This window comes from Nomascus leucogenys, chromosome 16 (assembly GCF_006542625.1).
Source record: "Nomascus leucogenys isolate Asia chromosome 16, Asia_NLE_v1, whole genome shotgun sequence".
In the NCBI taxonomy this organism is placed as follows: domain Eukaryota; kingdom Metazoa; phylum Chordata; class Mammalia; order Primates; family Hylobatidae; genus Nomascus; species Nomascus leucogenys.
In genome coordinates this window covers 54,411,048-54,435,199 of record NC_044396.1, presented here as the reverse complement: position 1 = coordinate 54,435,199, position 24,152 = coordinate 54,411,048, and the positions used below count along the sequence as shown (strand labels likewise).

Sequence of the window (24,152 nt, the reverse complement as noted above, 5' to 3'; positions counted from 1 at the left end):
ATTTTTTTTTTTATAGCAGGAGGAAAAAAAACCATGCCCATACATTAACAACACATTTTATAAACTCTAGTTTCATTCATTAATTTCTTTGGGATGCAAGTTGTACTGTTAAAAATTCTTTTTTTGTGTGTAAAAATCTAAATTGGTCTTTGTTTTGAAACTACTCATTGTGTGGATATTAGTTCAGTTGCTTTTGAGATTATAAAAGGGATTTAGTGTTGGAACAATACTGGTTTTGTGCTAATCAGTATGATTGCTGATGTCTACTATTAAACTTAATTATTACTGATTATAAACGGGGGATAGAAACTTTTTGTTTTAATGTTTAGCTGTTCTTTTATCTGAACTGTATGAAAGATTATTTCTAATCTTACTTCACCGCAGCTTTCGTTCCCTGTGCTTAAGTTTATGTGGGAGCTTAATATAGTGATTTTAGTGCTGAACGGTGTACTAGGAGCCCCCAGTTTTATTTCTATCCCTCACTGACTTATTCTGTGATTCCAGAATTGGCATTTGTACTTCACTTCCCTTGCCTGGAGTGCTTGCTTATAGGACATACTTTCGTCTTCTCAGATGAGAAGTTCTGTACGCCGTTTCATTATGTGTAGATATGGTAGTGAGCTCTGATTTTGTTCATGTTCTTTTAGTTTGAGATTACGGGAAATGATGAGACGTTCGTTGAGAGCAGCTGGTTTGGGTAGACATGAAGCTGGAGCTTCATCCAGTGACCACCAGGATCCAGTTTCACCCCCCATAGCTCCCCCTAGTTGGGTTCCTGACCCTCCTGCGATGGATCCTGGTAAGAGCTGTTATTTAATTTCATTTAGTGTTTAACAAAAAGAGCAGGTCATGAAAGGAAATAATTTGAACATTTTAAAGGGATATTTAGAAATTTGAAATATTTGAAAGTAGTATGATGAATATTATAACTAGTTTAGCTATAAAAATTAGATTTAAGATATTTATATTTTAAAAATTAAAATTCCAGAACTCTTGTCAGGTATTCCACTTTTACTGAAATATTTATTTGTATACTGGTAAGAAGCTCAATAATCCCTTTATTAGTAATATATCAAGATAAGTCAATATATTTGCCTAGTGGATTCCTTCTCTTGTAGTTTGGAAAGGAAGTTTCCACTTAAACTCTATCCAATTTGACCTTTGGCTTGCAGAGAAAAGCCTTAAGGCCAGTTAAGAGAACATGTTAGGAATATGTTGCCTATAATGATATACATCCTACTGTTCTGTTTACTGAAAGATGGTGACATTGATTTTATCCTGGCCCCCGCTGTGGGATCTCTTACCACAGCAGCAACCGGTACTGGTCAAGGACCAAGCACCTCCACTATTCCAGGTAAGAATCTGTACTCTTTGTCTGCCTAGTCATCTGGAAGAAAAAAGGACACACTTTGGATATAGGGTTCTACAGATCTACACTTTATCTCAAGGAGACTTTTCTTTGCTTGAAAAACATCTAATTCTCTGAATTACCTTCCATCTGTCAGTGCAAATATGTGGTGTCTGTGTACATACATTTAGAAATCAGATGAGATTTATAAAATGGTGTTCATAGGTTTAAATTATTTGTGATGAAATTAATTTATTACTGATACTAGAATATTGTTCTGGTAGCTTATGCCTGATATATTATTCCAGAATATTCTTTTAAAAAAAAAATTGTAACTGCTCCTTGCAGAGCAGGGCTAGCTACCCCATAGGCAGTGTGCCCTATTGTCTGCTTATGTGCCCCACAGGCAGGGTAGCCCAGAATATTCTTTTACTGTGTCTTCTTCATTCTTGTTTTGTACCAAATGGATCTGCTTAATTACAGGTCCTTCCACAGAGCCATCTGTAGTAGAATCCAAGGATCGAAAGGCGAATGCTCATTTTATATTAAAATTGTTATGTGACAGTGTGGTTCTCCAGCCCTATCTACGAGAACTTCTTTCTGCCAAGTAAGAGGATTTGATATATTTTTCATGTGAAGATTTAGCTTAGCTTAGCTTTTACTGTTAAAGTTTATCTTCTTACACTATATGGACAATAGTTATGTAAATTTAAAACAATATATCAGAATCCAGCATGATATTCCCTCTACTACTAAGTTCTGTTGAGTGAAAGAGGCCGTCTGAATGTCATGCAGTGTACACTAAATGAATACAAACTGGCTTTTATGTTAGGTTGATTGAGGTATGTATTTATATGTGAAAGACTAAAACAAAATTTAGTTTTTTGTTTTATCATGAACATTTATTTTATAATCAGGAAGGAAAATAGTAATTAATATTTTTACATATAATTTTTCTTATTTTAGGGATGCAAGAGGGATGACCCCATTTATGTCAGCTGTAAGTGGCCGAGCTTATCCTGCTGCAATTACCATCTTAGAAACTGCTCAGAAAATTGCAAAAGGTAATTTATTTCAGATCCTAAATGAGTTACATATTTTTCAGTTTGGATAGATTCTCTTCTGTACATATATTATAATTATTCAGACTGAATTTCTATATATGTAAATGACACAATTGGTTGGAAACGATCAAGATTTGTGTGTGTATGAAATTCATGTGTTTATTCTTCCTTCAAGTGTACTGTATCTTCCAACTTTCCATCAAAAAACAGCTGATATAAATTTATTGATTTAAAAATAAATACTCCGTAATGAACAATGTAAAATCTTTTGGAAAATAAGATGGATTACTGATCGAACCTCTTGGTAGTTAATTGGTGTTAAGTGATATAACTTTACAGAATAATGGACAGATGTCTTGTTGTTATTTCTGACTTAGAATTCCTGCTAAATAGAAAGCATTAAGGAATATCTATCCTTACCTTCCAGCCTTTGAAAGATTAGTTATCTTTTTAAAACACTGATAAATAGTTTATGAGATGGTCTATAATTTGCTAAATAGAGCCAGGACTTGAGTCTTAACTGCCTGAAACAGAGCCAAGGATTCAGATGGCTGATGTATAGTGTGTTTGTATTGGCATCGTATGTGGGTATGATGTAATTATGCTTTACTTTATATTGTTCCAGAGTTGGTTAGATTTCTTTGCATGTTGTCTTTGTATATCACTTTTTAAAATTGATATATAATTTCTGGTTTATATTGTGTATATGCTAAGGCTTTCCAGTTGAAGAAAATAGATGGCTAATTAAGTCCTTTCCTGAAAGATGAACTGCTATGTTCTTACTTTTTTAGCTGAAGTATCCTCAAGTGAAAAAGAAGAAGATGTATTCATGGGAATGGTTTGCCCATCAGGTACCAACCCTGATGACTCTCCTTTATATGTCTTATGTTGTAATGACACTTGCAGTTTTACATGGACTGGAGCAGAGCACATTAACCAGGTAAGTTATTTTTACATTTTCCTGTATTAATCATATCTTTGTGTCTTTTTTCCCTATGACTGTCACTAGACTTACAGTTTTCAGCTTTGGAATTGTTAAGTCTGATACGAAGAAAGTTGATTTAATTCCTAAGTAAATGAGGCAAAAGAGCTGATTGCTCAGTTAAATATGGCATACCATGAAAATTGGAAATTTTCACTGGGTAGTATAATCTGATCCACAAATCTTGATACAGATTTTATAACTACAGTGCCTTTTTGGGGGTGATACAAATTATTTTTTTCTACTGGTAATATTTCTATTTGTATATTATAAACTGTATATTTGCTGTAGCCCTTTATAGGTCCTGGTTTTCCAAAGCACATTAATTTTGTTTGTTGAGATTGAATTTTTAGAAAATACCAGGAATAATTATTATGATGAGATATATGCATGCTTATAATTATTCCTTTAAAAGTACACTCTTAATTTTAGGATATTTTTGAGTGTCGGACTTGCGGCTTGCTGGAGTCACTTTGCTGTTGTACGGAATGTGCAAGGGTTTGTCATAAAGGTCATGATTGCAAGTGAGTACAATTCTAGTTTTCTTTAGTTTAATAGTATAAACTGTTTAGATTTATATTGCTGTATGGAAATAATCTGTACTAAGTCATGTTTTAATTCAGAAAGCATGAGGTTACGTTTCCCTTGTTTAAGTCAGTTTATGTATAACAGTGTGATTCTTGATTTAAAGTATACTGTGAAATGTTTGGTTTCTTTGCTAGTTCTAACATTGCCCTCCATTAATAAAAGTAGGTGATTATACATTGTAACAAGGATCAGATTAGTCTTTTGAGAAATATATCTACAGAATGTTCCTGAGTGTATTATGCAGCAGAGGTCTCAGGCACCCTGTAGTGGGGTATACTAGGAGAAAATTGCCATAGGCCTAGAGGGAATCATGGTGAATGTTTGGACTGTGTCTTAAACTAAATGCAACAGTCTTTCATTCAGCAACAGTTACCACAGCTAGTTCTGTTGGTTTTCACAGACCTGAGAAGCAGTGAAATACCTAGCACTAACATCTGTGGTGTTTTAGGATTATGGTTAGGGACTTCAGTACAAATGGCTACAAATGTTATAATAGAGAATTGGACTGTAAAAACCATCTACCATACCATTAAGTAATTGTATAGGACAAGTGAAAAATTTTAATAGATATTGCATTGCTTATTTATAATTTTTGTTAAAAGAATTCTGGTTGGTATTTTTGTTTTCCTTATTTTAAGCCCCTAAAAGTGTGATAATCTGTTGTTATTGATTGTTTGCCAAGTGTACTAGATGCCAGGGTGGTGGTGAATAGTCCTGACAGTGTTCATAACCCTATCAGAGGCCACAAGCAAGAAATGCCTGCCAATAGTGTTACAGGGTTCATTAGGTAATAAGGAGGACCACTTGAACTGGACTGGGAATTAGGGAAGAGATTCCAAAAGTGACTATACCTTAGAGTACCTCTTCTCATAGGAGTGCTGTGTTGCTTTACAGATGTCATTACTACTAAGTAATCCTTCTTGTTATATAAGCTTTGACAGTTATACTTTGCATTTAGAAATTAATAAGAGCTCTGGTTTCAGTGAGTTATACCTTCATAATTTCAACATAAACCTTTGTATGTTTAAAAAATTTCAGTTTTTGTACTTGTGTATAAATTCTCTATAGACTCAAACGGACATCACCAACAGCCTACTGTGATTGTTGGGAGAAATGTAAATGTAAAACTCTTATTGCTGGACAGAAATCTGCTCGTCTTGATCTACTTTATCGCCTGCTCACTGCTACTAATCTGGTTACTCTGCCAAACAGCAGGCAAGTGGGATTTTTAGGACATACAGTAAGTTAAAAGAGCGCAGCACACCTGAGTAGCTTTTCGGCCTCCCTCCTCACGACAACATTCTGTTTTGCAGGGGAGAGCACCTCTTACTATTCTTAGTACAGACAGTCGCAAGGCAGACGGTGGAGCATTGTCAGTACAGGCCACCTCGAATCAGGGAAGATCGTAACCGAAAAACAGCCAGTCCTGAAGGTGAGTTAATTAGACATTTATGACACTTGTGGGAAGCCGTATGTTTTATTTTTGTTTTGGTCACTATTTCTTTTTCATTTTAGATTCAGATATGCCTGATCATGATTTAGAGCCTCCAAGATTTGCCCAGCTTGCATTGGAGCGTGTTCTACAGGACTGGAATGCCTTGAAATCTATGATTATGTTTGGGTCGCAGGAGAATAAAGACCCGTACGTATTCATTAAAACCTTTTTGGATTTATGTATTTCCTATGTTAGTGTAGACCTTTTACAGTTCATTCTGTCTTTCCTTTCTCCTCAAGGCTTAGTGCCAGCAGTAGAATAGGCCATCTTTTGCCAGAAGAGCAAGTATACCTCAATCAGCAAAGTGGCACAATTCGGCTGGACTGTTTCACTCATTGCCTTATAGTTAAGTGTACAGCAGATATTTTGGTAAGTTCTTTGAATATGTATTACAAGTACATGAAAAGTATGTTTTTCAAGTACTCTTCTTTGCTGTGAAACTAGAAAAGAATTTAAACCTTAAGATCCATTGCTAATGAGGTTATGGTAATAACACACTCAGATAGGGATGGGGTGGCATTGTATCTGTTCCTCTCTCTGGAAAACCATAAAACTATCAGTGCCCTCAGAACCTGTCATAAATAAATAATTTATGATGTGAGAAAAATAAAGGCATGTCACAGAATAATGCAAAATTTAAAAACAGAAAAACATCAGCCCAGTAATCTTGAATCAAATTATAACCTGACCACTTACTGTAATATGATGCAGCAATTTAAAAATAAGTCGTATTGTAAATAACGTTAAAAAAAAAAAAAAAAAAAACCAAACTGTGAAAATTGGGTGTTCTTTGTAGCTAATATTTATACAAGAAGCTGTGCACAGAAAAGAGACTAGAAAGTAATAATAATGGTTCCATGAGGGAGATGGGTTATGAATTTATTCATATAAATATTTGAGTCTGCTTTGCTGTTGTGGAAAGTGCCCCAGACTGAGTTAAACATATTCTTCTTCTGATTTCATATATTTGGTATTGTTCTTCTAAATATTAGTTGATATACCGAGGACTGTGGGACAAAAAATAAGAAATCATACATTTAGGACTCACTGTACGTCAAGCACATTGGCAGTATATTTCATAAACTGACCTTGTAAATGTTTTGGTTAAATTTGTTTTGAGATTTTATTATGAAATGTTAATACTTAAAAAATGTTAGAATTTACAACTTTATGAACTTATAACTTTATGAATGTCTAAACATCTTATGAAGTATCTTAACATTAATAGAGTGAATATAATTTTTTAAAGCTTTTAGATACTCTACTAGGTACACTAGTGAAAGAACTCCAAAACAAATATACACCTGGACGTAGAGAAGAAGCTATTGCTGTGACAATGAGGTTTCTACGTTCAGTGGCAAGAGTTTTTGTTATCCTGAGTGTGGAAATGGCTTCGTCCAAAAAGAAAAAGTAAGGCATCCTTTTTGATTTGGGTTTGGATACCATTTTCACACTGTTTTTGTGATAAGTGATTTATGTATATGAAAAGATAGATTGCTTATATTTCTCTTTTTGTTCTAGCAACTTTATTCCACAGCCAATTGGAAAATGCAAGCGTGTATTCCAAGCATTGCTACCTTATGCTGTGGAAGAATTGTGCAACGTAGCAGAGTCACTGATTGTTCCTGTCAGAATGGGGATTGCTCGTCCAACTGCACCATTTACCCTGGCTAGTACTAGCATAGATGCCATGCAGGGCAGTGAAGAATTATTTTCAGTGGAACCACTACCACCACGACCATCATCTGATCAGTCTAGCAGGTAAATTGCTACCAGGTAACAGATTCCGATTAATCCTTTCTCTGGAAATGGCGTGTTTGACTTCCTAAAGCCTTTGCATAAGCACTCAGGTGGTGTACATGATCATTTGTGTAATATAAATAACAACCAGGAAGCCGGAATTTTAAATATTTTTCTACAACAACTGTATTATCAAGGACAGGGCTAAAGTAACTCCATTATAAATGTTTCTAATTATAAGATTATTTGTTCTTAAGTTTCATTTATCTTTTCTATTTGTTTGATAGTTTCCCTAATTACACTGTAAGCTTGTTGAATCAGGATGTTGAGCAACTTAAAACTTTCCGATGTCCTTTAACACACTGCTTCTCAAACTTTAATATGTATGAAAATGACTTGGGGCTCTTATTAAAATATAGATGCCCACTCTAGAGGTCTTGAGGTGGGGCCTCCAACTTCATATGTCTTTCAAGTTCTCAGGTGATGCCAATTCTGCTGGTTTAGGGGCCAGACTTTTCAGTAGTAATGCTGTAGATCTTTGGCAAATATTTAGTGTATTTTGTTTTTTCAAGTCTGATTTTATAACCATGTGCATGCGTGATGATGTTTTAATAAGGACCTTTAGGATCTAAAGACCCTTTTCCTCCTTTTCTGGAAAACATCTCTGTTAATAAGGATGGCCTGCTTTAGTGTTTGGGATAGTTTCCAAGTTGTTATGCTTGGATTTGATCTGGGTTGGTGTTGAGTATCTGCTCTCACTATTCTCCTATATGCCAGTATATGTGTCCCAGTTTTTCCTTTAATGTCAGGTGTCCCTTTAATCTAAATCCAGTCTTGTCTGACAGACCTCTCCTATAGTATCCTTGATACTGATATACCTCCAAGACTTGTTGAAAACTGTTATAAATCAAGCTGTGTGTCTTCAGACTTGTCAAATCGATCCCATTATTAAATGATTCTGCCAGTGAGATCTGCTTGGACTCTATGATTTTCCTGATCTTGATACCCTGTGAGGAACTCATTAGTTACTTAAGTGGCATTACTTTGTGAATTCTTAGTATCCTTCCCTTGATCTTGTTCTGGAAAATAAAAAATTGATGGCTGTTGAACAGATTTTGGGATCATCTCATCTCTAAACACTGCCCATGAAACTGTTCCTGCTAAGTTTCAAGATTTTGTGTCATCTTGTTCTTAGTCTCATTATTAAAGTATTACATACTCTTAAACTCTCTTTACTCCATTCCCTTTGCTTGTTTCTTGAGGCAACTTCCTACATCTTCCCAGAAGGAGATCTCACGTGATAATCAAGAAATAGTGCTAATGTTTTCTTCAACTGTTAAAAGTTCTTTATTATAGTACAGTACATTCTTACCCATAAAGGGTGTATTTTGACCAGTGTTCCAAGGATGTCTTAAGTTGAAAAATACAGACTTGACCATTCTCTGGGATTTCACTTATGTTGGATTGTAGAAGGTGTATATCACCCCATTGAGTGTGAAGTCTTAAGAGTAGCTTTTCTGTTGCTTCTTTCCACCTCTTGAAAATGTTCTTGTTACGTTCTTAATAAATAATCTGTTTCTACTTTATTTCCATGTCTGTCATATAACAGTAGCTGACAGTTACTGAAATTTTAGTATGTACTAGGAACTTTCCTAAGTATTGTAGACACATTACCTGTTTTAATTTTCCCAATGTGTCATAGATAACCACTATCATTCTAGTTTGTCAAATGGGGAAACTACAGCTCAGAAAAGTTAGGCAACTTCTCCAGTGTAACACAGCTAATTAAAGATTAGACGCTGGACTTGTCTTGACAGATACTTCCTTTTTTTTTTTTTTTTTTGTATTCTCCTGAATAGTAGATGGCAGAGTAGAGAGGAAGACTACTTGGTGCTTGCTGATAATGTTGAGCCACCACACAGTTAACCAACACTGAACCAGACTTTATAGTGTAGAGTGCAGTCCAAAACTCCAAAATGCAGACTCGTAGTTAGAAGTCCTCAAAAGAGACCTTTTTCCATTCTGCATCTATTCATGGCTGAGGTAGGTAAGTCTCTTGAGGTATGATTTTTTTGTTTCACTCCTTCATGGTGTTGCCCTTTTAAGATTTATGTTTAGCTTTATATATGTGAGGGGGACAGAAGAGGAGATTCCTGTGATGACTTTCTATCCTTTGCTTAGCCTCCAGACTCTCATGTGAAATCTGTGGTTCCTTGAAGCACTTCTAGCCCAAGAGACATCAATAGGTCCCTTTGGGATAAATGGTGGCACTTGTCTCTCGAAGTTTTATACAGTACAATCGTTTCTCTTTATCACCTGCATAGCTGTCCTTTTTTTTTTTTTAATATCTAGCATATATATGTGTTCCTTAACAAGAGTAGTTTCACTGCACAGTCTGCCAAATTGCTGGAACTAGAAGTCCCCAAAACTTAGAAGTGTATTAACAGGGCTTTTTAGACTGGGTTTCAGGACTGTTGTGCTTCATTGTGCCAGCAAGTCTGTTGGGAAAAAAGTTGAAGTCACACTAACTGGGGAGTTACACAGGTTGAGTATTCCTAATCTGAAAATGCGAAATCTGAAATGCTGCAAAACCTGAAACTTTCTGAGCACCAACTTGATGCTTAGAGGAAATGCTCATTGGAGCATTTTGGATTTTGGAATTGAGGATGCTCAACTGGTAAATATATATAATGCAGATACTCCAGAATTTAAAAAAAAAAAAAAAAAAAAAGCCCAAGATCAAAACACTTCTGGTCCCAAGCATTTCAGGTAAGGGATGTTCAACTGTAATATGTTTTATGTATTGGTATTTTTAAATTACTCTTTTTAAATTTTTTGTAGAGATTGGGTCTCGCTGTGTTGCCCAGGTTGGTCGTAAATTATCCTGTCCTCAAGCAATCCTCCCACCTCAGCCTCCCAAAACATTGGGATTACAGGCATTAGCCACTATATACTGCCTGTTTTGGCAGTATTATAGATACTAAGTGCATAACTTCCTAAAGTAACCACTTTGAGGGGACTATATTTCTTGTGGATGTTTGTTCTAGGATGTTTGTTTTAAAAAAGAAATACTCATTAGTTGTGGCTTCACACAGTGCTGACTTTTATGTTTTAATATTGAAATCTCTTTAGTGGTTGGAAATACCCTTTTTCATCTCTACAGGTTTTCTCTTAGCCTTTCCCACTTTTGTAATCCACGATCTCTGTTTTACCAGTTACTTATAGTTCTAGTGTTAAACATCATATTGAGACTACTTATCTGTTTGTTTGAAGGCATGGTGTTTCAATCAACTCTCAGGTCTAATGGGTTTGATTCTCATTTCTCATAGCAACTGAGATAGGAAAGAACCTGTCAGTGCAATCACTTAAAGGTCTTTTGACTTCAACATCTTTTAACCCCCGTTTCTTAATCTATAAATCATAGGTGACAGGGTTATTTAGCCACCAGTTTCAGATTTCTGGCCTGTATTTTAAGCTGTATTTTCTGGTTCCCCCTTTTCCTTTTATAATCCAGTCAACTGTCTTTTCTTGGTTGTCTCCAAGTCAGGTGTTTAGGGAAGTGAAACTTTTGCCACTTTGCCTTTGGTTATGACTATTTTAAAATCATGCTTTTGAACCGATGTTTTCCCCACACACATCAGCAAGTCATTAAGTTAATAAACTCATTCAAAGTAGAAATCATGTCAGATCTCTTAAAAGTTAGATCACTTCTATTAAACACTTTCTGTTAATGGACAAATGGTGCTACCAGAGCCTTTGGAAATAGAACTGCTGGTGGAGGAGGAAAAATCTTCCTGTAGAATTTTTCGATGGGGTGGACTCATACAAATATGTGCATCAACACAGATTTGAAATGACTTAAAAAGAAAAAACGTATTCTGAGATTTATATTTTCTGATGTATTATAGATTAAGTATTGTTGGTTTCCAAGAATTCTCAGCTCAGATTTAAAGTCACATCCTAGCAAGTGTCTCACATGTAATAAATGAGTTAAATAAAAATATGTGTTGCATATCTGAGCTGTGGCAGGAGCATACTCATAAGCTTCTGATTCTTTACAGCTCCAGTCAGTCTCAGTCATCTTACATCATCAGGAATCCACAGCAGAGGCGCATCAGCCAGTCACAGCCTGTTCGGGGCAGAGATGAAGAACAGGATGACATTGTTTCAGCAGATGTGGAAGAGGTGATTTTAATTGTGGTAGATTTGAAAAGCTTTTATTTTGTGAGAAAAGAAGACTAGTCACTAGAAATTACATTAATAGTAGCTTGAGACTACTATATGCATTTGCATCCAGTTTGTAGATGTTTGTTATATATTCTCATTTGTGGTTATACATAGTAAAATTATTTTAATAATTTGTGACTTACTGGATATTAGGAAATTGGACACAAACTAGTCTTTAAGAGTGGAGATATTCTCAGTGTTAACAGCAAAGATATTCTTTTTTTTTTTTTTTTTTTTTTTTTTGAGATGGAGTCTCGCTCTGTCACCCAGGCTGGAGTGCAGTGGCGTGATCTTGGCTCACTGCAACCTCCGCCTCCCGGGTTCAAGTGATTCTCCTGCCACAGCCTCCTGAGTAGCTGAGATTACAGGTGCGCACCACTACACCCATCTACTTTTTGTATTTTTAGTAGAGACAGGGTTTCACCATGTTGGTCAGGCTGGTCCCGAACTCCTGACCTCGTGATCCGCCTGCCTCAACCTCCCAAAGTGCTGGGATTACAGGTGTGAGCCACCGCGCCCGGCCAAGATATTCTTAATGTTAGAAAAATTTAGTAGTTTTGTACAATGTATTTGAAAGAGGATACTACATTTATGAGGTAAATTCTCTCCTCCCTACCCCCAGTATGATTTTTATACTTCTAATTGGAGGGTTCTGTATATGCTCAGTAATAAACTTTGGGATCTGTGGATATAGTTTTTTTGTTTTTTTTGAGATGGAGTCTTGCTATGTCGCCAGGCTGGAATGCAGTGGTGCAATCTTGCCTCACTGCAGCCTCCACCTCCCGGGTTCAAGCGATTCTCCTGCCTCAGCCCCCTGAGTAGCTGGGACTACAGGCACGCACCACACCCAGCTAATTTTTGTATTTTTAGTAGAGTTGGGGTCTCACCATGTTGACCAGGATGGTCTTGATCTCTTGACCTTGTGATCTGCTCATCTCCGTCTTGGCCTCCCAGAGTGTTGGAATTACAGGTGTGAGCCACCGTGCCCGGCCAGGATATAATTTTTGATAGCAAATTGTCACTAACAAATGCAGATTTTCAAAACTGCTTGATATATGATTTCAAATTCTCTATAGTTAGGGATCTTTGCATTTTAGTTAACTAGCTTTGATTGTCTACAAATAAGATTCTGGATTTAGGTTGAGGTGGTGGAGGGTGTGGCTGGAGAAGAGGATCATCATGATGAACAGGAAGAACATGGGGAAGAAAATGCTGAGGCAGAGGGACAACATGATGAGCATGATGAAGACGGTATGCAGGTTATTTGAGAAATTACTCAGTATGAGTAAATCAGGTACTTTTAAAGGGAGATATTAAATGCAGAGAGAAACCTCATTTGAATGTATAGTGAAATGGTCAACTTATATTTTCTGCCAAGGGTTTCTGTAGCATCTATTTAGAAAATTTAGGCACTATATATAATACATATATAAAATAGTTTCCCTTTTTTGTTTTTGTTTAAGTCAGTTTCTTAAAAGACCTTTAAAAACCAAAATAATCATAGTCGCATTATGAAACATTTGGAAATTAGAGAAAAGGAAAATAAATCACCTATAATTACACCCAGATGCTAATAGCTTACATATTTACTTTCAGTCCTCTCCTGCACTGCCCTGATGTACTAGTCTGTTGACTACCATAATTTCCCTAGCCATTCTTCTAAGGTTGAGTAGTTACTTAGTCTTATTTCAGTAGTTATCCCTTCTCTTTCACACCATTCCCCTTCTCCCCAACTCCTACCCCCCATGCCTTCTTAGTTCCCACCCTTATGTTATTCTGGCTTATCAGACCCTGTTTTAAACCATAGTGAGTTTGTGCTTTTTTCTTAATTAAATGTATTTTTTAGGGAGTGATATGGAGCTGGATTTGTTAGCAGCAGCTGAAACAGAAAGTGATAGTGAAAGTAACCACAGCAACCAGGATAATGCTAGTGGGCGCAGAAGCGTTGTCACTGCAGCAACTGCTGGTTCAGAAGCAGGTATGTTGCCTTATCCCAACTACCTTCTTGCTTATGCTAAGGCTGTGTGTGTGTATTCAGCGTGGATTGGGTCATACTTTGTGTGATATACGCAAGGGTAGCTAAGCATTTTTATAACTTCATCCTTGTTCTCTGGATATTAGAAAAGAAAGTATTATTTTAATAACTCTCCAGCTTTTCTGGTCATTAAATAATGAATGAATTTTAAAAGTTTATTTAGAAGATTTTTATTTTCTTGTCTTTTTTTTTTTTTTTTTTTTTAATTGGGTCTCATTCTGTCACCAGGCTGGATATTCCAGTGGTGCAGTCAGAGCTCTTTGCAGCCTTGACCTCCTGAGCTCCTACCTCAGCCCCCCTGAGTAGCTGGGTCTACTAGGTGCAAGCCACCACATCAGGCTAATTTTTTTTTTTTTTAAAGAGATGGGATCTTGCTGTGTTGCCCAGGCTGGTCTTGAGCTCCTGAGCTCAAGCAGTCGTTCCACCTCAGCCTCCTCAGTTGTTGGGATCATAGGCATGTGCCATCACACCCAGCTAAAAGTTATTTATTCAGGAGGCTGAGGCATACGAATAGCTTGAATCCAGGAGGCAGAGGCTGCAGTGAGCCGAGATGGTGCCAGTGCACTCCTGCCTAAGCCACAGAGCTGGGCTTAAAAGTTATTTTCTAATAAAAACTATTTTATGGTGGGTTTTGTGGATTATTGAATACAATCTGGCATTCTGTTTAATATGTATGTTTTCCTGAATGAGGGGGTACATTGTAATTTTAATTATTAAACTCACAATGTTTTTGGTTTTAAAAATAAAAATTTTAGGAGCAAGCAGTGTTCCTGCCTTCTTTTCTGAAGATGATTCTCAATCGAATGACTCAAGTGATTCTGATAGCAGTAGTAGTCAGAGTGACGACATAGAACAGGAGACCTTTATGCTCGATGAGCCATTAGAAAGAACCACAAATAGCTCCCATGCCAATGGTGCTGCCCAAGCTCCCCGTTCAATGCAGTGGGCTGTCCGCAACACCCAGCATCAGCGAGCAGCCAGTACAGCTCCTTCCAGTACATCTACACCAGCAGGCAAGTCTGAAAACTTGGTATTGCTAAGAATACTTAGATAGATTTTTAAAAGTATGCATGTTCATCTGGGGATAAAATTAGTTTTATGATAGTTCCTCATTGTTTTGTTGAGTTTCAAATATAAAAAATATGCACATATGATTATAGCAGAGTTTCCCAGTCTTTGCATTATTGCTTCTTTAGGCTGGATAATTGTGGGAGGCTGTCTTATGCATTGTGGGATGTTACGCAGCATCCCTAGCCTACTAGATGCCAGTGAAACCCCTCTCACCCTTCTTTCCCTCCCCTTGGCTCCCACAGTTGTGATAACCAAGAATGTCTGCAGATACTGCCAAATGTGTAGCCCCTGTGGCGGGGGGGAGGTGGTGTGGGGATCAGATTTCCCCTGGTTGAGAACTTTATATTAATTCTTGTCCCCTCCATATTCCTGTCCCCAAAATAGTGTGGTTTAGGCAAAGTTTTTTGCTTGGCTACTACAATTGACCATTTAGATTTACGTAAGTATATATAATCCCAGAGAAACACAATTAGCAACTGACATTAGCTCATTGTGGTTGTCCTTTTTCCTTATAGCAAGTTCAGCGGGTTTGATTTATATTGATCCTTCAAACTTACGCCGGAGTGGTACCATCAGTACAAGTGCTGCAGCTGCAGCAGCTGCTTTGGAAGCTAGCAACGCCAGCAGTTACCTAACATCTGCAAGCAGTTTAGCCAGGGCTTACAGCATTGTCATTAGACAAATCTCGGACTTGATGGGCCTTATTCCTAAGTATAATCACCTAGTATACTCTCAGATTCCAGCAGCTGTGAAATTGACTTACCAAGATGCAGTAAACTTACAGGTATGAAACCACTGAAAAGTTTCCCATTCCAGTGTATTTTTTTGGCTGTCAATTATGAGAATTCCAGTATTAGGGGAATTAAATGTTACAAATGTTTAAATGTTGACATGCTGCTGTATCGAATTTAGCTCTGTTTGGATAGTTTTAACTATTTTAGTTTGGTCTTCATAGAGCTATGTAGAAGAAAAGCTTATTCCCACTTGGAACTGGATGGTCAGTATTATGGATTCTACTGAAGCTCAATTACGTTATGGTTCTGCATTAGCATCTGCTGGTGATCCTGGACATCCAAATCATCCTCTTCACGCTTCTCAGAATTCAGCGAGAAGAGAGAGGATGACTGCGCGAGAAGAAGCTAGCTTACGAACACTTGAAGGCAGACGGTATGAAATTCTTCATATATACAGAACGTCCCCAACTTAAAATGGATCCTCAACTTACAATTTTTGTTTTTGTTTTTGTTTTTTCGAAACGGAGTCTCACATTCTCGCCCAGGCTGGAGTGCAGTGGCGCCATCTCGGCTCACTGCAAGCTCTGCCTCCTGGGTTCACGCCATTCTCCTGCCTCAGCCTTCCGAGTAGCTGGGACCACAGGCACCTGCCACCCACACCCGGCTGATTTTTTGTTTTCTTAGTAGAGATGGGGTTTCACTGTGTTAGCCAGGGTGGTCTCGATCTCCTGACCTTGTGATCCGCCCGCCTCAGCCTCCCAAAGTGCTGGGATTACAGGCGTGAGCCACCGCGCCCGACCCCCAACTTACAATTTTTTTTGATTTTATGATGGGTTTATTGGGGGTATTAAATGCATTTAGACTTTATGCATTTATGATGAGTTTATCAGGACATAACCACATCTTCAGTCGAGGAGTATCTATACTTGCATGTTTAGATAGAATCTTTGTATCCTAGAAGGTTAAACCTTTTTAGTTGCTATTATGTAAGACCTCGTCTTACTGTGAAGGGAGAAAGAAATGACTTGCCTGCATTACTTAAGTTGTTGAGGCAGAATAGACTAGTTATCATCCAAGCTGTTTTTAAAAATCTATTCATATCATAGGAATCTGATACTAAAGCCTTTTTATTTTTGAAGTTATTGGTCTGTATCTTTGTCTCATTATCCCCAAGACCTCCCCTTCTCCTCTTAGAAAGTTATTTTGACTGTGGTTGGTTATGAATGTGCTTTGTACTCAGGAGGGGGAAAGTATGTGTGATTACCAATGCTGCTCTTTTTTTCTCAAATCACATTTCTTTTTTTCTGCCTCCCCTAGCCTGTTGAATTATAATTAAAATATATATCTATGTATTTATTATGTTCTTTCTATTCAGTTATAAAGTGACCTTTTTCAGGAGTAGTTATCAGCTCAAATATTGAACATCAGAGCAATAGCAGTAATATAGTAAAAGTACCTCATACCTAAAGTCAAAATCCAAGGATTTGGTTCTATCTCTACCTCAGGATAAACAACTTTATTACTCTCGGCAGATCATAAAGTGAGGAAAGACAAAGGTCTAAGAGATTACTTAGAAAGACAGTGATAGGCATCTACAGTAGAGGTAATAGTTATTAAAGTAGGGCAGTGAAGACCAAAAGGAGAGGAGAGAAGCATTGAAATAAAAAACAGAATTTAGGGCCTTGTTGAGGGATTAAGTAGCAGGGGCATCATTTATATTTAAACCTTGATCCTGAATACTAATAGGAAAATTGAAGAGAAAATCCTAGAGTGGTATAATGGACAAACTTGCTTTTGAACATGTGAGAACTAGGGGAAAAAAAATGATAGAAATGTCAAGTGTGCAGAATTGAATGCTTGGCAAAGATAGCTATACTAAAGATAGAGATTTGAGAGGTAGCAGCTTTCCTGTCCTAGGAAGGCTGCTTCACAAAGACGAAAGCTTTATCTTTGTTAGGCTGTAGTCGTTACCCCAGAGAACACAGAATTCTGATAGCGGATCTTGATTGGTGGCAGTGTTCTCGCTCCCTACTCGCTGTCAGCTTTAATATAATGATTCACATATCACATATAATTCACCCATTTAAAGTGTCCAATTCCATAGTTTTTCAGCCCTTCATCATAATGAATTTTGGAATATTTTAATCCTTTCTACAGAAAACCTATTAGCAGTCATTCTTCATTTTCCCCTACTTCCCCGCCTTCCCCTTCCTAAGCAACCGTTAATCTGTTTTCCCTCTCAATAGATTCTGGATATTTCCTGTAAATGGAATCATACAGTATGTGGTCTTTTGTGACTGGGTTCTTTAATTTAGCATAATGATTTTCAGGTTCATCTATATTTAGCATACATCAGTACTTCATTCTTTTTCATTTCCTAGTAATATTTCATTGTATGAGCATACTGTATTTTGTTTATCCATTTATCAGTTGGACATTTGGGTTGTTTTCACCTTTCCACTATTATGCATAATGCTCGTATGAACTTTTGTATATAGATTTTTGTGTAGACGTGTGTTTTCAGTTCTCTGGAATATATACCTAGTTATGGAATTGCTGGGTCATATGGTAACTCTGTTTGTAACTCTTTGAAGAACTGGCAATACTGTTTTCCAAAAAGGAAGACAGTCTCAGTAGCAGTATATGTATGAGAGTTTTAGTTTTTCAACATCTTCACCAGCACTTATTATCTCTCTTTTGTTATAACCATCCCAGTGGGTGTGACCTAGTATCTTTGATTTGCATTTCCCTATTGGTCAGTGATGTTGATTATCTTTTCATGGGCTAACTGGCCACTTGTATATCTTCTTTGGAGAAATGTCTTATTTGGATCCTCCCACTGCCACCTCACCCCGCCCCCCCCCTTTTTTTTTAAACAGAGTTTCACTCTTGTTGTCCAGGATGGAGTGCAGTGGTGTGATCTCGTGTCACTGCAACCTCTGCCTCCTGGGCTCAAGTGATTCTCCTGCCTCAGCCTCCTGAGTAGCTGGGATTACAGGCACCCGCCACAATGCTAATTTTTTTGTATTTTTAGTAGAGACGGGGTTTCGCCATGTTGGCCAGGCTGGTCTTGAACCCTGCCTCAGGTGATCCACCCACCTTGGCCTCCCAAAGTGCTGGGATTACAGGTGTGAGCCACTGCGCCCGACCTTGCCCATTTTTTAAATTGACTTGTCTTTTAAAATTGAGGTGTATGAGTTCTTTATTCTGCATATAAGCCCATTATTAAGTATATAATTTGGGAAGATTTTGTCCCATTCTCTGGGATATCTTTTCACTTTCTTGGTGGTATCCTTGAAAGTACAATTTTAATTTTCATAAATTCCAATGTATATGTGGGTGTTTGTTTTTTGAGACAGGGTCTCGCTCTGTTGCCCAGGCCGGAGTGCAGTGGCATGATCTTGGCTCACTGCAGCCTCCACCTCCCAGTTTCAAGCAGTTCTTCTGCCTCAGCCTCCCAGCTAGCTGAGATTACAGGCGCCCGCCACCATGCCCAGCTAATTTTTGTGTTTTTAGTAGAGACAGGGTTTCACCATGTTGCCCAAGATAATCTGTGTTTTGTTTAGTTGCTTGTGCTTTTGGTGTCATTTTAATGAAGCGATTCTCAAAGTATAGTCCCTAGAACAGCACCATCAACCTCACCTAAGAGCTATTTAGAAATGCAAATTCTGGGGCTTTACCCCAGACCTACTAAAACTCTGGGGATTAGACCAGAGGTCTGTTTTAATAAGCCCTCCAGGTGACTTTGATGGACCCTGAAATTTGAGAACTACTCTCTTCAGGGAAAGAGTTCATTTTGCCATTTCAAAGGATACTGGAATTCCTTTTCTATACAAAATATGAGACTGTAAATCATGCACAGTGGTTATATTTCTAAAGCTGAGCAGCAGGCTTAACTACTTTGTATTTATGAATATTCTCAGCTCCTAATTTTGCCTATTATAGTAAATTTCACATTTGTGTTCTTCTAATAAACACTTTCATTTCTTTTTGTTCTTATAGACGTGCCACCTTGCTTAGCGCCCGTCAAGGAATGATGTCTGCACGAGGAGACTTCCTAAATTATGCTCTGTCTCTAATGCGGTCTCATAATGATGAGCATTCTGATGTTCTTCCAGTTCTGGATGTTTGCTCATTGAAGCATGTGGCATATGTTTTTCAAGCACTTATATACTGGATTAAGGCAATGAATCAGCAGACAACATTGGATACACCGCAACTAGAACGCAAAAGGTATCCATTCTTGCCATGAGGTTGATTTAAGAAATACTTGCTTGGTATGGTCTCCATTAGTACACTGTCAACATTTGGAGTAAGGAGAATAGCATTGCAAAAGAGAACTAGCACAGGACCATTTCATATAGGAAAGTGGGCTTGAATTATCCAACCTTTCCCCATTGCCACTCTTCACTTAAAATAGGAAACCTAAGAATCTGGTTAAACTTCATGCTTGAGATAGTTTGGCCTGGCCTGATTATCATCTTCATTTTTTCCTTTTTTTTTTTTTTTTTTTTAAAGAGACAGGGTCTGACTCTCTTGCCCAGGCTGGAATGTGATGGTGTGATCAAAGCTCACTGCAACCTTGAATTCATGGGCTCAAGTGATCCTCCTGCCTTAGCCTTCTAAGTAGATAGGACTTACAGGCATGTGCTACCATGCCTGGCTAATTTCTTAATGTTTTGGAGAGACAGTGTCTCATGATGTTCCCCAGGCTGGTCTTCAACTCCTGGCCTAAGTGATCCCCCTGCCTTAGCCTCCCGAAGTGTTGGGATTACAGGCATGAGTTACCATGCCCAGCCCATGTTTTCTGTTAGAGTTTGTGTAGGTACTCGTTATTTCTTAGGTGATTTGCTTTTTCTATTGAGTCCATTTTGTAATAATAGTACATAAACCTGTTCACTCTACCATTTCCCAGATTCTGACAATGTTTGAAATTGGTTAGATACATTAGCGACCTTTTTAGTGTGTTTTTGCTTGTATTTCCCCTGACTTTTGCTCCTGTTCATATTACACAAATACTTCATGTAAAATGACTCACTTGTCTTTTTAAAGGACGCGAGAACTCTTGGAACTGGGTATTGATAATGAAGATTCAGAACATGAAAATGATGATGACACCAATCAAAGTTAGTGCACAGAAAATCTGCTAATCTACTTCAAGAAATGGCTGCCTCAGTAGTTCCCCTTCAAGCTTTTTAACTTCATTATTTTCTGTCTGGGTGGGAATTTCTCTTTTCTTCTCTATGTCTCATTTCTTACATTTTCTGTCCATTTTTGCTTACACATTCTTGCGTTATACATTTCAAAACTAAGGATGTATTAAAGAAATGTTATAAACTTTCCAACAATATTTTTTTTCTATCTTTTCTTGTATTTGTCTTAGTATTATGTTTACCTTTACTCTTAATATACTTACTACATTTAATAAAATCTTAGCAAAACCTTTGTTAATATTGATGCAACATAGATTTAGTCAAGAAAATGAGAATTACCAGTTACAGCTCCCACATATCAGAACGCTAGCAATTAATACAATTGAAAGAGAAAACATCCCAACTCCAGACTTTCCTCCAAAAGTTTTAATATCACACTTTGGGGTCTAGTGGAGTTTATTTGTGGGTTTCAGTTATTTCAAATAGGGCTAAATAATGCATTCTCCAGTTTCTTATTATCAACCAGTACTTTTATTTAGCCTATGGAAAGACAATTGGCCTAATTGCGATTTTTTGAGAACCCAGCCATAGCTCACTGCCATTTATATGCAAACAAGGCACTGCCAAAGTTTTATTCCATTAAGGAGATTTGGTGCTAGTGTGCTGACTTACTATTGAGATATGTAAATTGCTCAGACATTACTCTGCTTAGCAAATGCTCAGATTTCAGTTCCTGATCATCCCTTCTGTTCGGATTTGTCAGTGAGTTGGGTCCTGAGTATACTCATGAATCTAACTGTATTTGGGTGGTGGGTATCTCAAAAGATAAAGAGGAGGATTTGGGAAACCTCTGTCCAATACAAAATGGCACAATATTGTTAAATGCTGATTTTTATTTTGCATTTCTTATTGTAATATACACATAACGTAAAATTTGCACATAACATAAAACTTACATTGTAGCAATATTAAACTGTTATATTTACTTTAAAAAATACCGAAATTTTGGACTATTAACTTGTTTTTGTGTGGCATTAAAATTTTATAAAAGAGGTAGTAGGAATTTTGGATTGAGCAGATTAAAGCTCTGTTACCCTAATCCAGTAATTAAATAATTTTCCTAAAAAACAAAACATTTTATCTTTTTATGTTTAGGTGCTACTTTGAATGATAAGGATGATGACTCTCTTCCTGCAGAAACTGGCCAAAACCATCCATTTTTCCGACGTTCAGACTCCATGACATTCCTTGGGTGTATACCCCCGAATCCATTTGAAGTGCCTCTGGCTGAAGCCATCCCCTTGGCTGATCAGCCACATCTGTTGCAGGTGAATTAAACAAGTTAGTCTTAAGGTTTCTTTCTAATTGAGTTTATTTTCTGTAAAGTATTCAATGTAACTAGATTATTTCTGTTAAAATTCCAGCCTAATGCTAGAAAGGAGGATCTTTTTGGCCGTCCAAGTCAGGGTCTTTATTCTTCATCTGCCAGTAGTGGGAAATGTTTAATGGAGGTTACAGTGGATAGAAACTGCCTAGAGGTAAGACAGTAAAAGTTTTTTGCAATATAACATTTATTAAGGACAACTTGTCCCAGCATATAGATTTTTAAGAAATGCATTAATTCAGAATATTATATTTTCTGAAATGAAGTGTCAGAAATTCCTGCCTTGTAGTATAATGTAGGAAGAATTCCAACACTGTCATTAACTTGCTGTCAGATCACTTCATCCATAAAATACCAGCCTCCTTATGTGCTTTGTCTGTTTCACAGAGCTGACTGCTATATGTGGCTGAAAATTTGAATTTTTCATGTATAATAAAAATATATAGATGAGCATCTGTAATTTTGGTTGCAACTTTTACTTGCTGAACTAATTTTAATCAAGAGTGTAGATAAATAAGATAGCATTAATAATGATACCTAATATTTGTTGACTAATTCTGTTTCCTGGGCATTGGTCTCCATCTTTATAACTATGTTTGGTAGAATGCATTATCACCCTGATTTTTTGGGTAAGACATTGAGTCTTGAAGAGAGTAAGTAAATTTCATGTGGGAATGTCTGTGTCACACAACTAGTTAAGTGGTAGATCTAGTTTTCAGATGTAGATCCGATTTGGGAGCCTAAAAATTATAGTCTTCTGTTTGTCCACTGAAAAAGTAGTAAAACATTAAAAAGAAGGTTTAGAAGACATGTAGTTGAATAGAATATTTTTTATTATCTCAGTGATAAAAAGAATGCAGTACTGAAAATATTAAAAATGTATAAGACTTAAGTACCACCAATATTATAAAGATTTCTTTAAAAGTTCTCTGAAGTTCCAAGGCAAGAAGTGAATTTATTTATTTATTTAATTTTATTTTTTGAGACAGAGTCTCGCTCTGTCACCCAGGCTGGAGTGCAGTGGCACAGTCTCAGCTCACTGCAACCTCTTCCTCCTGGGTTCAAGCGATTCTCCTGCCTCAGTCTCCCAAGTAGCTGGGATTACAAGTGCCTGCCACCACGCATGGGTAATTATTTTGTATTTTTAGTAGAGACAGGGTTTCGCTATGTTGGCCAGGCTGGCTTCCAAGTCCTGACCTCAAGTGATCCAGCCACTTCAGCCTCCCAGAGTGCTAGGATTACAGGCATGAGCCACCGCGCTCAGGCCAAGAAGTGAATTTAAGGGGGTGGGGAAAAGGCTGGTTGTGGTGGCTTATGCCTGTAATCCCAGTGCTTTGGGAGGCTGAGGTGGGTGGATCACTTAAGGTCAGGAGTTCAAGACCATACTGGCCAACATAGCCAAACCCCATCTCTACCAAAATTACAAAAAATAGCTGGGTGTGGTGGCGGGCGCCTGTAATCCCAGCTACTCAGGAGGCTGAGGCAGGAGAATCACTTGAACCCAGGAGATGGAGGTTGCAGTGAGCCAAGACCACACCACTACACTCCAGCCTGGGCAACAGAGCAAGACTCAGTCTAAAAAAAAAAAAAAAAAAAAAAAAAAAAATAGTTACCTGAGGTTGGTTTGGTAAATGCATTGGAATTGGTGGTCAGCCAGGGCCATCAGACAAAAGGACCACTGAAGCTCCAGAAAGGGAAAAAAACTTGCATATGATTCCTGTATTACTAAGTTGAGGACAAAATCTAATTAGTTTTTTTCCTTTCATTTGTAACTTTTAAATGTAAATATTCATAGGTTCTTCCAACAAAAATGTCTTATGCTGCCAATCTGAAAAATGTAATGAACATGCAAAACCGGCAAAAAAAAGAAGGGGAAGAACAGCCCGTGCTGCCAGAAGAAGCTGAGAGTTCAAAACCAGGGCCATCTGCTCATGATCTTGCTGCACAATTAAAAAGTAGCTTACTAGCAGAAATAGGACTTACTGAAAGTGAAGGGCCACCTCTCACATCTTTCAGGTATTTGCTAAGACCCTTTGTTTTTATTGTTCAGTACAGTGTTAAAAATATATATCCATGTCTAGTTACCATTTATAGACTTGCTATTAGCAGCTCAGCTAAGGGGAAACTGAATAACTAGAAAGAGTAGAACTTTCTAGATTGGTGATTCACACTTATCTGTGCTCCTTTTCCAAGTTTGTAATTCTCTTGCAAGAGGTAGGTTCTTTGTTTATCTAATAAAAATTTGTTAGTATATACTGTGGCTCAGTATGATTTGTTGACTCTGTTTTTTGGTTACATGGCATAATAATTTTTTTGCTTAGATTGGAGTTA

The 24,152-nt window shown here is 37.4% G+C and overlaps 1 protein-coding gene across 5 annotated transcripts in view; it reads left to right on the top strand.

The window, feature by feature from the left end:
* UBR5 (ubiquitin protein ligase E3 component n-recognin 5) overlaps positions 1 to 24,152 on the top strand; it is a 152,695-nt gene that overhangs the window by 104,441 nt on the left and 24,102 nt on the right. For all 5 annotated transcript variants that reach the window (XR_004026242.1, XM_030795423.1, XM_030795422.1 and 2 more), the window contains exons 23-45: positions 648 to 799; positions 1,259 to 1,354; positions 1,832 to 1,955; positions 2,315 to 2,412; positions 3,204 to 3,352; positions 3,827 to 3,918; positions 5,051 to 5,197; positions 5,296 to 5,414; positions 5,498 to 5,624; positions 5,717 to 5,846; positions 6,727 to 6,887; positions 6,999 to 7,238; positions 11,279 to 11,402; positions 12,584 to 12,695; positions 13,291 to 13,422; positions 14,235 to 14,492; positions 15,066 to 15,334; positions 15,506 to 15,717; positions 19,287 to 19,517; positions 20,337 to 20,410; positions 21,593 to 21,765; positions 21,862 to 21,975; positions 23,617 to 23,837. Coding sequence is in view for 4 of the 5 variants with exons in the window: in XM_030795423.1 (XP_030651283.1) it covers positions 648 to 799; positions 1,259 to 1,354; positions 1,832 to 1,955; positions 2,315 to 2,412; positions 3,204 to 3,352; positions 3,827 to 3,918; positions 5,051 to 5,197; positions 5,296 to 5,414; positions 5,498 to 5,624; positions 5,717 to 5,846; positions 6,727 to 6,887; positions 6,999 to 7,238; positions 11,279 to 11,402; positions 12,584 to 12,695; positions 13,291 to 13,422; positions 14,235 to 14,492; positions 15,066 to 15,334; positions 15,506 to 15,717; positions 19,287 to 19,517; positions 20,337 to 20,410; positions 21,593 to 21,765; positions 21,862 to 21,975; positions 23,617 to 23,837 (3,555 nt within the window). In the remaining variant the exon portion in view is untranslated. The remainder of the gene's footprint in view (positions 1 to 647; positions 800 to 1,258; positions 1,355 to 1,831; positions 1,956 to 2,314; positions 2,413 to 3,203; positions 3,353 to 3,826; positions 3,919 to 5,050; positions 5,198 to 5,295; positions 5,415 to 5,497; positions 5,625 to 5,716; positions 5,847 to 6,726; positions 6,888 to 6,998; positions 7,239 to 11,278; positions 11,403 to 12,583; positions 12,696 to 13,290; positions 13,423 to 14,234; positions 14,493 to 15,065; positions 15,335 to 15,505; positions 15,718 to 19,286; positions 19,518 to 20,336; positions 20,411 to 21,592; positions 21,766 to 21,861; positions 21,976 to 23,616; positions 23,838 to 24,152) is intronic.